Source organism: Eubalaena glacialis, chromosome 2 (genome assembly GCF_028564815.1).
Source record: "Eubalaena glacialis isolate mEubGla1 chromosome 2, mEubGla1.1.hap2.+ XY, whole genome shotgun sequence".
Lineage (NCBI taxonomy): Eukaryota > Metazoa > Chordata > Mammalia > Artiodactyla > Balaenidae > Eubalaena > Eubalaena glacialis.
The window spans coordinates 181,443,686-181,457,453 of record NC_083717.1 but is presented as its reverse complement, the minus strand read 5'-3'; the positions used below and the strand labels follow the sequence as shown (position 1 = coordinate 181,457,453).

The following is a 13,768-nucleotide window of genomic DNA, read 5'->3' as shown; positions in this document are numbered from 1 at the left end:
ATGTCTTCCAGGTTCATCCATGTTGTTTCAAATGGCAAGGTCTCATTTTTTTAAGGCTGGATAATAGTCCATTGTTTATATATACTACAATTTCTTTATCCATTCATCTGTCAATGGACATTTGGATTGCTTCCATATTTTGGCTATCGTGAATAATGCTGCAATGAACGTGAGAGCACAGATATCTCCTTGAAGTACCAATGATTTCATTTCCTATTACATAAGTTTAGAAGAGGGATTGCTGGATCATATGGTAGTTCTATTTTTAACTTTTTGAGGAACTTCCATACTGTTTTCCATAGTGGCTGCATCAATTTCATGCCCACTAACAGGGCACAAGGGTTTCCTTTTCTCCACACCCTCACCAACACTTAGCTTTGCTTTTTCATTATAGCTATCCTAACAGGTGTGAGGTGATATCTCATTGTGGTTTTGATTTGCATTTCCCTGATGATTAACGTCAAGCACATTTTCACGTCCCTGTTGGTCATTTTTATGTCTTCTTTGGAAAAATGTCTATTCAGATCCCTGGTCCATTTTTTAGTCAGGTTGTTTCTTTCGCTATTGAGTTGTCTTTGTACTTTAAAAAACTCTGGGTACCAGAAAAACTTAAAATTTCATGTGTGGTTCACATCTATTTTAGGCTTTGCAGTCCACACAGTCTCTGTAACAACTACGCAGCTGCTGTTTAAGGCAAAAGCAGCCAGAGAAAACATGTAAATGGATGGATGTCTTGTGTTCCAATAAAAGTTTATTTATAAAAACAGGCAGCTAACCAGCAGGGGCTTTAATCTGCCGAACCCTGGTCCAGACCAGTGTTCCTTAACCTTGGCCCTCTTGACCTTTGGGGCTAGACAGTCAGTTGCTGTGGGGCTGTCCTGTGCGTTGTAGGATGTGTAGCGGCATCCCTGGCCTCTACCCTAGATGCCAGTAGCACCACTTGCCTCAGTTTTGACAACCGAAATGTCTCCAGACGTTGCTAAATGTCCTCTGAGAGGAGGACAGAAATCTCCCTGTTGGAGAACCATTGGTCTAGCCTATATGATTTTATTTTCATGGAAACAAAAATTGTATGCATGTCTAGGTGTTCTGGAAGGGTACACACCCAAGGTGGTGGGATTACACTTTCCCCCGTCTCTTTGCTTTTCTGTGTTTTCTAAATTAAGCATATGTTACTTATTTAATATGTAAACACACACACACTTGTGTAGAAAAAGAAAGCAAAAATGACAAAGAGAAAATAAGATGACAGAAAGAAATCCACGTGTAGGAAAGAAAGAGCAGGTAGAGGGAGAATGCAACCTTGTCCCCAAAGGACAAGTTCTCCACCTGATCAGGCCTTCGAGTACCATCCAAAATGTGACATCCACGCCATGGATGTGTGTGGGCTGACAGACCAATCTCCGAGTTGACAGTTTGAAAAGATGAATCTGCCACATGGAGTAGGCAGGCATTTGCGTGGGGCAGTGTAAGTATTTACCAAAGAGAAACAGACTTGATTTTGATTTACACGTGACACCTCCTCGGATTTAATGCATACTGGGACCTCCACAACTGGAACCTCGAAGGGGAAGGAGAAACAAGGGATCAGACAACATATCAGAATAAAACAGAAAGCTGACTCTGTACAGCTACTTCTCACAAAGGCCCCGGTAGTAGCATTTTAGCAATTAAAAATCAGTGCCAATCTACTGATATTTAAAATTCAGTAATCATAATCACAATCATAGGTAATATTTACTTTGTGCTTACCACATGCTAGGCAGTATGCCAGCAGATCTTCGGGGTTGTCTCATTTAATTTTCCATAAAATTTTTCCAAGCTTCGCGTGGTAGCTGCTGTTCTTATGACAGTTTTACAGATGTGGAAACTGAGGGTCAGAGACAGTAAGTTATTGGCCCAAGTCACCCAGCTGGCAAGAGGTGGGACGGAGACCGTGGTGCGTGTTCTCTGAGCTGAGAGGTCCCTCCCCTCTCAAAGCTGGTGATCTAAGCTACAAGGCTGCACATTTCCCCTTGGGATTCAAGTTCTCATTTTGAATGAAAAAAATATGGATTCCCTCAGAATTTCGTTTTTACCAGATCAGTCTTTGTGGGGAGGAAAAGATTTTGTTCACCCTCATCAATGGTGTGAAGCTGATAAACATGTCAAGTTCAAGTACAATCTGAACAATTTAATGGGGAGGTGGGGGGAGGTGAGGCAATGGTCCAGGCAGGAAGTGATACTGAAAGTCCCATCCATGGCCTGGTACTGGGATGTGGGTATATCTCTTCCATCCAAAGAGGACCCTGATGGGATCTAATGGGGGATCTCTTTCATCCAAAGAGGGCCCTGGCCTATGTCTGGAGAGATGGAGGGCACGGCAAAGAGAGGGACCAGACTCCTGAGGGAGGGCATTGGCAGTATCTAGAAAGGGCACCATCATGGGGGAGGAGTTCAGGTCCACGCCCATCCCATCTCCCCACCCCCACTCCGCCTCCAGTCAGGGTCTCTAGGTACAGGTATAACAGGAGGAAAAACTGAAGTTAGAGATAGAGTGCTCTTCTCCTCAAGCAAATTCAGAGTCACAGCCATCATTACCATGTCCTCAACTTGCTCCCCCATTCCAATCCCCTTAAACATCTTCAGCGCCCCACTGTCCTCCCTTCCTGTCTCTGATGAAGCTTAGTTCCTGTTCCCATCCCTTGATGTCCTGGATCCCAGCCCCTCCTGCCTCTCCTGAAACTGAATCCCACCCCTCATCCCATCTCCTGCCTAGAAAACAACCCCCTCCCATAATAACCCAATACCCCGTAAGAAATTAACCTTCTTGTTTGTTTGTTTATATTTGTTGTTTATATTATTGTTTGTTTATGTATGAGAGAAAAGTAGGATTGTAGGTATGGTTCCTCAGAAAGCAGACTTCAAGACAGATATTTATTGGGGAGCACTTGTGGGAACAACACCTGTAAGAGAGTGAAGGAAAGATTGGACAGTAAAAGAAGTTGAAGTTCAAAGCAGTTGCAAAAGAGGCCTCAGCCCATCCCATGGGGAACTCTGAACGTGGGATGGCCCTTCAGAGATGTCTTGAATTGAGGCAAGGGTCTGAGTGCCTTAGTCCTTTGGGTGTCTTGGCAACACATCACAGCATCCACTACAAATGCACTGAAGGATTTTGGCTGATTGTGGTGAGACTCTTGGGGTGGCTGAGTGACTACCTTCAGGGTCAGATACTTAATCTCTGAGACCCAGAACCTGAATTTTCTTTATGTGTCCATAGATAATTGGCATCTCCATGACAAGGTCACACTAACTAAATTCAGACAAGACTAATGAATACACAGCAAATTGATTTGTTTACAGTGAGACCATCCTTTTGCAGTGATCAAAATATTTGTGTTCTTTATCTCTAACACCCCTTTTCCCAGGTTCAAGTTGAAACAGGAAGTAATTGGGCTCCAAGAAATCTCTCTGTAAGAAGAAAAATTGAAGGCATTCAATTATTCTTCTTCCAGAGATGGGATGAGTAAGATGCCAGAAATGTTTGTGACATGATGAAGACAGAATATGTTTCTTTTCTCAACAAGAAAAAAGAGAAGTCTAGGAAAAGAGATACAAGAAAAGCATGATCCAAAAAGAGGCAAACTAAAATGAACCATGATTTTGAGTCATTGATGGAGTGTAATACAAGAGAATCAGACCAAGCTACTGGGAACACTCTCCTTAAGTCACCCAAGAGTTGTGACATTGGACCCAAAAAGAAGAAATGTGGTGCCGACACAGTCCTTGGCTCTCCAGGGAACAGCATCTACCTACTCAAAATCATTTTGTTTTTTAATTTATTTTTGGCTGCATTGGGTCTTTGTTGCTGCGCACGGGCTTTCTCTAGTTGCGGCGAGCGGGGGCTACTCTTCGTTGCGGTGCGCGGGCTTCACATTGCGGTGGCTTCTCTTGTTGCGGAGCACGAGCTCTAGGTGTGCGCGCTTCAGTAGTTGTGAAACGTGGGCTCGGTAGTTGTGGCTTGCGGGCTCTAGAGCGCAGGCTCAGTAGTTGTGGTGCGCGGGCTTAGTTGCTCTGCGGCACGTGGGATCTTCCCAAACCAGGGCTTGAACCCGTGTCCCCTGCATTGGCAGGCGGATTCTTAACCACTGCGCCACCAGGGAAGCCCTACTCAAAATAATTTAAATGCAGTTTTTTGGTTTTCAACTCAGAATTAACCGGCAGACCAAGCAGAGAGGACTTATGGTTACAGAACAGAATGTAATGCTGTCAATCAGAACAATGGAAATGCATAGATCAAACTGACAGAAGTTGAAAGAGGAAAGCGGGGGAGCTGATATCTTCATCTCACACTGTGTGGAGTTAAGAAATACTGTGTCAAGTTCATGGAATGAGAAATAGAATTTTAAGTACATTAAAGTATACTTTTATAAAAGTAACCCAAAAAAGAATTAAAAATAATACTGAGACTACCAAACTTTGGAAGGGAGAAGGGGCAGTAAAAGCAGAGTAAGTAAACTTTCATCTTCTGTTATTGATAGGTAAGGTACAGTATTGATAAATTAGGAAAGAGAGAGGTAAGCATATTATTTACAGTTATGGGGTAACCACCAGACACATAAACAGAAATGGTCCAGTGGTTGGCTTTGGGATGTAATTGTGGGTAGAGATGATCTGAGGGGAAAGAACGTTACTGCTGTAGTATTTTTTTATCCTTATATATGCATTCCTTTCAAACTTTGAAAAATACGTGTAATTTTTAAATTACCAGGTAAAGCTTAATTATTAACCAGAAAGACGTTTGGTGGGTATAAACTTGGCCTGATTTGGGGACAGATCTCTTACATTCTGGGAAAGCCAGCGAAATTCCCTTCACCAGCAATGGAGGATTCATCTTTGGTATTCCCCCAATTTCAGGACCTGTCCCTACCAAAAAGACATGGGTCCACACAGATGCATTGTAGTTGGCTGGACTCCATTTCCTGTGCATCCCAACAGCACGGATCAACGTGAAAGTCATCTGACCTCTCCCAGCGGAGCCTGTTTCAATCCTTTGTGGCTCAAATAGGGCATAACTGGGACAGTGGTTCCCAACTGTGGCCACACACTAGGCTCTCTTGTGGAGCTTTAAAAATGTATTCTGGCCCAGGCTCCACCTCAGACCAATGAAATCTATGACCCAGGATTTATTATTTTAAAAAAAAGTCCCCAGGTGTTTCTACTGTGCGGTTAGAGTTGATAATCCTCTACCCGGTCATTCTGTGTGTGGCTCCCCAGAATAATGAAGCACGTTCACCTCACAGCAGCTCACACTTCTCTCATCATCACAATTCTTTCATTTCTTCTTCTCAGCGCAGCATTTGAACCTCCTCATTAAATCCTCCTTATCTCAAAACTTTCTCCCTTGTTTCTTTGAACCCCACTCTCCCTGATTCTCTTCCTCTCTGCTGAGCCAACTCAGTCTACTTCCTAGGGTCCTCTTCCCCTGCCTTCTTGGGACTCTACTCTCTGTACTGTTTCCAGTCTCTCAAGGATTTTAACTACCTTCTTGACCTACCACTATCATCGTGCTCAGGGTGGCTCCCAAATCGTCCCCTCCATCCCAGATCTCTCCTCTGAACTTCAGGACTGGATATCTGATTGCCTACTGGGCATCTCCACTTTGATATCTCACAGGTACTTCAAACAAGACCTGCCCCCATTGGAACTCATCATCCTTTCTCCCATCTTGCTTGCTGTGTTGAATGGCACTGGTTGTCCAACCCATTTCAGTTATACAAACACAAACTCCAGGAATCCTCTAGACACTTCTGTTTTCCTCCTCTGTACACCATCCAACTCATCTTGTCTTAGTCAGCCCCCTTCTGTTTCATCTCTGTAGCTCGGCTTCAGGTCAGTCCAACAGCATCTCTTCACTGGATATCTGCAACAATCTCCTACCCAGTCTCCCTGCCTTAATCACGTGCCCTTTCAATGCTCACTTGGGCCAGAGTGATCCTTCCAAAGCACAAATATGACTGTGTCAATCTCCTGCTTAAAACCCTTCAATCGCTTCCTTGTGGCCTTCCAAGTCCAAACTTAGAAAGGTCCACCAGGCACATAGTAACTCAGTCCTCCCCGCCTCTCCAGTTTCAGCAGCTGCCACCACCAACAAATGCCCCGTGCATCTCCCCACACTGTGCCGCCCCGCCACGCCTCTAATCTGCCAGCCTGCTTCCTTGCTGCTTTCCCCAGCAGTCTCCTGGGGCTGGCATGCCCTCCCTGACTTTCAGCTGTCTCCTCCTCACACTTCAAATTTTTTCTCAGGCCTCACCATCTCCATGCCACCTCCTCTTCCTGGGTGCCTATCCCAGGGCCTAGAAAACAGTAGATGTACTCAAGAAATGTTTACAGAATTACGAACACATAACACTGTGAATTTCAGAGATGAAATAGAATTACTACATGAAGAAAGTGAAAAAGAGAATTATATAACTTATCTCTAATTCTCAAATGCCTTGACTTTAAAGGAGGCTTTTCAGTGTACTCTTAAAAAGCCCTGGTGGGGGGGGGGGTCCCACAGAGCCCCCTCAAAGACCCTCAGCGGGGATCCTCATTTTAAACAAGACTGCTTTATTTTCATCGATTTTATATGTTGGTCTTCTGAGAAAGGTCTAGTTGTTTTTTTTTGGTTTTTTTTGTTTTTGGCTGGGTCGGGTCTTCGTTGCGGCAGGCGGGCTTCTCTCTAGTTGTGGTGCGTGGGCTGTGTAGTTGTGGCACACGGGCTCTCTAGTTGCGGCACACAGGCTTAGTTGCCCCGCGGAATGTGGGATCTTAGTTCCCCAACCAGGGATCGAACCCACATCCCCTGCACTGGAAGGCGGACTCTTAACCACTGGACCACCAAGGAAGTCCCGAGAAAGGTCTAGTTTGAGCAAAGTTTTTTGTGGCTAAGAAATATCTGAAAACCAATGGTCTAAATTATTCAAATAATTAAGGTGAAGTGTAATTTCTATTTGAATTACTTCCCTCCAAAATTCTCATCAATCTATGTTTCTTTTTTTTAGACAGAATAGCACAGGGATGTTTTCTCCTGGTTTTACTTAGTGTCTTAGTGACATATTGCCTTTTTTTCTTTTTTGGCTTTAAAAAGAAATTCTTATTTTGAGTGGGTAATACATGCATATGGTCCAAAAGAAAAAGGCGGGAATTCAGTCAAAAAATCAGCCTCCCCGCAAACACGCATCCCCCATCTCCAGAGACAATACTGTAACTGGCTTCAGCGTGTCCCTCCAGAGATTTCCATGCAGGGGTCACTGCTCTGGTGGGCAGGAGGCACATCCCCTTGCCAGGGACAATGGAAGGACAAGCCTTCTAAATGCCACTGATGGTTTAATCATTACACACTCAGAATGGCCTCGGAGAGACACCTGGTCCCACTATGCAGTGACTGTCAGGAAGAAGGGCTTGACATCAAGCCTTCCAACATCAAAACCATTTTTGGCAGACAACTTCTAGCATTTGCTTGGCTCATATCCAAATACCCATTTAGGTCAGCTTATTTACTTACCTAGGGGCACATTTTCCTCCTAATACATTTTGGAGGAGTTATCAGAAAATTACACTACTTAATATGAGACGGTCTGTGGGTGCTTTACTGAGATTTTTTTTTAGAGTAAGTATCTGCTATTTCAGTAGATGGTGTTGGGACAGTTGACTCTCACAGGGGAAATAATTAGAAAGTCTTACCTATCCCAATCACAGAAATAAATTAAAGATGTACTGAAGATCTAAACATGGTGAAAATGCTCTAGAACTATTAGAAGAAAACATAAGAAAAAACCAGAATTGTGAGAAAATAAATTATGAATTTTGGAGACGAAAGGTTTTTTTTTTTTTAGATGACACAAAAAAGACAAACTATAAATAGAGGTACACCTGGATTACACCTAATTAGAAAACTTTTGTCAAAATAGCACCATGAACAAGATTAAAAGACAAGTGGTAGCCTGGGAGAAGGATTTATAAAACAGTTTATAAACTGGATTTATATAGCAGACAGAGGATTATTATCTAAAATGTATATAATTCCCACTAGTCAGGTAGAAAAAGACATACAACCCAAAGTGAAAACATGCAAAGGATATGAACTGAGAATTTATAGAAGAAATAAGAATGGGCAATACATGTATGAAAAGATAGTCAACTTCATATATAATTAGGGAAGTGCAATTAAGAAAACACTTTTTTTGCCAATCATATTGGCACAAAATTTTTAAGTCTGAGGATATTAAATGTTGGCTAAGATGTGAGGGAATTAACTGGTCCTCTCATTCACTGTCAGTGGGACTGTAAATTGACGCATGCTTCAGAGAGCAATTTGACAGCATCTTGAAAGTTTGAAAATGTGCCTCCTGTATAACCCAGCAATTTCCTTTCTAGGTATTACTCTAGAGGTACTCCTGCACAAGGAGCCATGTTCAAGGATGTGTATTTATGCTTTTCCATCTACATGTCCACCACTAGGGGAATGGCTAAAAACACTGTAGGCTGTTATTCTGTGGAATACTTGCTGCCTGTATTAGTTTGCTCGGGCTGCCATGACAAAGTACCACAGATCAGGTGGCTTAAACAGAAAGCAGAAATCTATTTTCTCACAATTCTGGAGGCTAGAAGTCTGAGATCCAGGTGTCAGCAGGGTTGGTTTCTTCTGAGGCCTCTCTCCTTGGCTTACAGATGGCTGTATTCACTCTGTGTTCTCACATGGTCTTCTTTCTGTGTGTCTGTGTCCTAATCTCCTCTTCCATAAGGGCTAATCATATTAGATCAGGGCCCACCCTAATGGCCCCATTTTAACCTAATTATCTCTTTAAAGACCCTATGTCCAAATAGTCACATTCTGAGGCACTGAGGGTTAGGACTTTAACATACGAATTTTGGGGGCACACAATCCATCCCACAAAACAGCCCCCATGAGGAATGGGTGAGATACACATCTAACAATGCAGCTTCAACTCAGAAAACAATGTGGAGTTGAAAAATAGTTGCAAAATCTATGTTGATTAGCAAAATAGTATGTACCATATGCTACCACTCACCACTATGGGCATGAAACACACACACAAACCTACACAAATATCTTTTGTATATATATAAACATTTCAGTGTTCTGGAAGGATCAGTTCAAATGCACTGGAGGTTGCTTTCATATCAGTTGGTTAAACGTGACTTTAGCTATATGTAGTACTTTATTTCTTTAAAAAATATTGGAAGCGGACATAGAGAACAAATGTATGGACACCAAGGGGGGAAAAGGGGGTGGGATGAACTGGGAGATAGGGATTGACATATGTACACTAATATGTATAAAATAGATAACTAATGAGAACCTGCTGTATAGCACAGGGAACTCTATTCAATGCTCTGTGGGGACCTAAATGGGAATGAAATCCAAAAAAGAGGGGATATATGTATACATGTAGCTGATTCACTTTGCTGTACAGCACAAACTAGCACAACATTGTAAAGCAACTCTATCCCAATTAAAAAAAATAAAAAATATTGGAAGCAAATATGGTGAGATGTGAATGGTTTCTAATTCTAGGTGGTAAAATATGGGAGTTTGGTTGTTATATTCTTTGTAGTTTTTATATATTTAAATTTTTAAAGAGGTTAAAAAAGCAAAAGGGAAGACCAACTCATCCATTCCTAAAGATATTTTACATTTATTTTGGGGTGAAGTCCAACCATAAAGGAGCTGCAAAGCAGGACTTCATTTTACCTCTACCTCCCTAGCAAAGCGTTACTCCTTCCCACTGCATTTTGAGGTCATGAAACTACAGGATGCTTTAAGGATCAGCCCTCTGAACTTCCTTTTGAGTTCATTATAAAAAGGTGGTCCATGGCCTTGTCTACCACCCCATACTATTTTTCCCTTATGAAGACTAATTTATCCTGGAGATATTTTCCTGAAGTGATAAATTCCTTTTAGAGTGAAGAGGGGCATAAATAAATAAAACAAGTATAATATCAAATGCAATAAACATTTCTCCGCTGGTGGATAACAGGCTCATGCTTTTAGAAGGAGGAAAGCAACCTTCACGGAACTCCTACCATGTACCAGGCACTCTGCTAGAAGGCTTAAATAATTGTCACTTGAATTTTCATTTTCATAACCTTGTGAAGCAGGTTATGAGGAACAGTAAGTTTCAGTAACTTGTCCAAAGTCACATAATGGGTGATTAAACCAGACTAAATTCACACCTTAATAGGATATTTTGATGAAAAAAATATTTGGGAAGCCATAGTATTTTATGACTGTATAGGGAATGGAAGAGGGGAAAGAGACAAGTTCATGTTAATTTGTTGAAAATCTAGGGGACTTCCCTGGTGGCACAGTGGTTAAGAATCTGCCTGTCAATGCAGGGGACATGGGTTCGAGCCCTGGTCCGGGAAGATCCCACATGCTGCAGAGCAACTAAGCCCGTGAGCCACAACTACTGAGCCTACACGCCACAACTACTGAAGCCCGCGTGCCTAGAACCCATGCTCCGCAACAAGAGAAGCCACCGCAATGAGAAGCCTGCGCACTGCAATGAAGAGTAGCCCCCGCTCGCCGCAACTGGAGAAAACCTGTGCACAGCAACAAAGACCCAATGCAGCCAAAAATAAATAAATAAGTAAATGCATAAAAAAAAAAAAAAGAAAATCTACTTCCAGAGCAATAATTCGAGACTTTTCATCCCAGTTTTGAAATGAGGAAACTCAAGCTCAGAGAAGTAAAATAAATTTTGTTTCTGTTGTTGCTCATGATGACAGAACAAACAAATCTATGAGGTAGGTCTATTAGAATGAGAGAAAATGTTCAGGGTAAGGATCTTCCATGGAAAATACGTCGTATCCTTGGCCCTACTTTTTTTGTCCCATTGTATTGGTCAGCTCAGGCTGCCATAACAAAGTACCATGGTCTGGGGAGGCTTAAACAACAGAAATGTATTTTCTCACAACTCTGGAGACTAGAAGTCTGAAGTCAAGGTGTCGGCAGGGTTGGTTTCCTCTGAGGCCTCTCTCCTTGGCTTGTAGACGGCCGCCTTCTCCCTGTGTCTTCACATGGTCATCCCTATGTGCGTGTCTGTGTCCAAATTTCCTCTTCTTATAAGGATACCAGTCATATATTGGATTACAGCCCACCCTGATGACCTCATTTTAGTTAATTACCTCTTTAAAGACCCTGTCTTCAGGCATAGTCATGTTCTGAGGTACTGGGAGTTAGGACTTCAACACAGGAATTGTGGGGGGATGCAATTCGTCCCATAACACCCATTACTCAGGGTGAGGGTCACTCCACACTCAGCCCATGCTACTGAGGAACAGGTTGTTTGAAAGATACTATGACCTGGAGAGCTGGTAGTCCAAAAAAAAAAAAAAGAGAGAGAGAGAAAAAGAGAGCCCTAAGTCATAGATCTCTAGAGGGATGATTAGGGCAAAAGCTGCCATTTTCGTAATGAATAATTCCTTATGAACTAGTCTCCATTTCATTTGACTCATGTTTCATTTCCTTTAGTTATGCTACTGTTACAGTGTTTAGACAGAGCTAGGAAAAGAGAAACTATTTCTTCATTGCATGAATGAAATCACCTAACACCCAGATAAAGCAACTTGTGTTTCCTGCCCAAATATAATACTGAACTTGAAAAGGACAAGCAAATGTCAGCTTGAATGGGTGATTCTCATTGTTATTATTTACCAAAATGATCTATTTGGGGAGAGAGAATGGTCTTCCTTAAACTAAATGAAGTAACTTATTTCCTTGGAATGTAAATCTTACAGGAAAACTCCTCTACTTTATCAAGTGATTGAGTGACTCTCTGCAAGAAGATGAGTGTCTTTCTCACGAGTGACCTGTATTTGTCTTGAGATCATTCAAGAGGAAAGAAAATCTTGTCCCCACTACCTTATTTTTTTAAAAATCTCCATTTCAGAAGTACCACGTACCTTGGGACACTGTTTTCCTCATTTGTATTGACTTTCTCTGTTGGCGCACATTGCGTCTCACAGCTTTAATTATCACTTATATACAGATGATATTCAAATTTGCACTTCATTTCCAGCCCTTTCAGATGATGTCACCCTTCGCCTCGCCCCAAATTTGGCTCATGTCTTGTCTTGGATGAGCCACAATTTTCTCTGATTGAATATGGATGAGATGGAGGCTTTGCAATTTAGTTGTAAATAAACTCTAAATGCCCTGGAGTTAATTTACCTCATTGATATCCTGCCCCTCCAGTTAAGAGCAAGAGTGTTCTGTGACTGACTCTGAATTATTCTCCTTCATTCATCAGAGACGACCCAGCCAAGGGATTAATCTCCACAAAATATCCAAAGATATGTGACGGTTTCCATCACTCTCCATTTTGGCCAGAATTCTGGTTATCGCACAGCTGAAATTCTGCCATGATCTTTGGAAAGGCTTCCAATCAATCCCCTGTTTACGGTCTACTTGGAATATGGCTGCCCTTTGGCCTTGCTCTGTGTACACTATCCCAGGACACATTTTCCTTCAGGCAGCTGTGCTAGTTTCTTGTGCACTGAATAAAATGTAATTTGTCAAGATCTTGGCCAGATTCTCTGCCTTCATATAAACTAGCTTTTGAAATGTCTTAAAATTATGGTCTCTCCTTTTCAAGAGTTGCTTGCTGTTTTGTTTAATCATGTGGTTGGAGAGGTACCCTGCATAGCACCTCGATACTCACAGAACGTGCTGTCTTAAACAAAAATGTGTATTTGAAAACACTAGGAATATTTCATCATAAGCGTTAACCTATGAGAGCCTGACACATAATAAGCAATATGCACTCAGTGTGTACTTGTTGGAATGAAGACTGAGTTAATGAATTTGTGATCCTTTGACCCATTTGTGGGTTTTGCTACTGTAGTTATTTATAACATTTTTATCTACCTCTTAGGTTATTATATAACTGCTGTGTAATTATTATTTCAACTAGAACATATTGGAACTCTCCATTAACATAACTGAAGGGTATAAAATAGAATGTTTGGAGTTGTCAATTAGCCGATTTGTCTTGTGTTGCTTTTCTTCATTATTTCAGTGTAGCTAACGGTTCATTCAGCACATTTTAATTAAAAACAAACATATGTGGGTCCGCTAAGAACTCTAGTATCTGGTAGTGCAGTTAGACAAAGATGGCAAATATTCCTAGCAGTGACCATATGATATCTTCCATTCATCTCAGCATAATCCTCCGAATCTAATTATTGGGAGGATGGCAGCTGCACTCGGTTAGGCTTTTCTTTATTTTTACAGAGATGTGTTTTTTTCAGCCTGTTGTATGGTAGAGAATCAGCTGCTGCTGGAGTCCTTCCCAAGGCTGAAGTCCCAGCATCTACAGGACTTTCCCCCAGTTGCTTCCATTGCAACATTACCCGTTTGTTCCTGCCCACGTGCCATCTGGCCTGAAGATGTTCCAAGGAAATGTATGGTCTTCTGACAAGCTCTCTTCCTCTGTTTATACAAATATATTAGGTATATAATTATGACCTGAGGGTATCAGCATGGAGCAGGTGCCACCAAGGAAGCCTCATTGATGGGTGTGGCATTACCTGCATGAAGTTACCATGTCCTGGGGGCTGGTCTTCAACTTTGCAGACTCAGAAGCATGACTCTGTCAGCTTAGTTTCTTACTAACTGAGGATGCACAGGAGAATGTATTCATTTAAAAAGATGATTATGACAATTGAAAATATGCACTCACACCAAATGTCCCTCTAGCATGATAATTGAGAATGGGGA

At 41.9% G+C, this 13,768-nt stretch overlaps 1 protein-coding gene across 1 annotated transcript in view; it reads left to right on the top strand.

Annotated features, from left to right (window-relative positions):
- EFCAB11 (EF-hand calcium binding domain 11) overlaps positions 1 to 10,592 on the top strand; it is a 178,885-nt gene extending 168,293 nt beyond the window's left edge. The window contains exon 7 of the mRNA XM_061182799.1: positions 10,384 to 10,592. Coding sequence (XP_061038782.1) covers positions 10,384 to 10,447 — 64 coding nt within the window. The 3' untranslated portion in view covers positions 10,448 to 10,592. The remainder of the gene's footprint in view (positions 1 to 10,383) is intronic.
- The last annotated feature ends 3,176 nt before the right edge of the window (positions 10,593 to 13,768 follow it).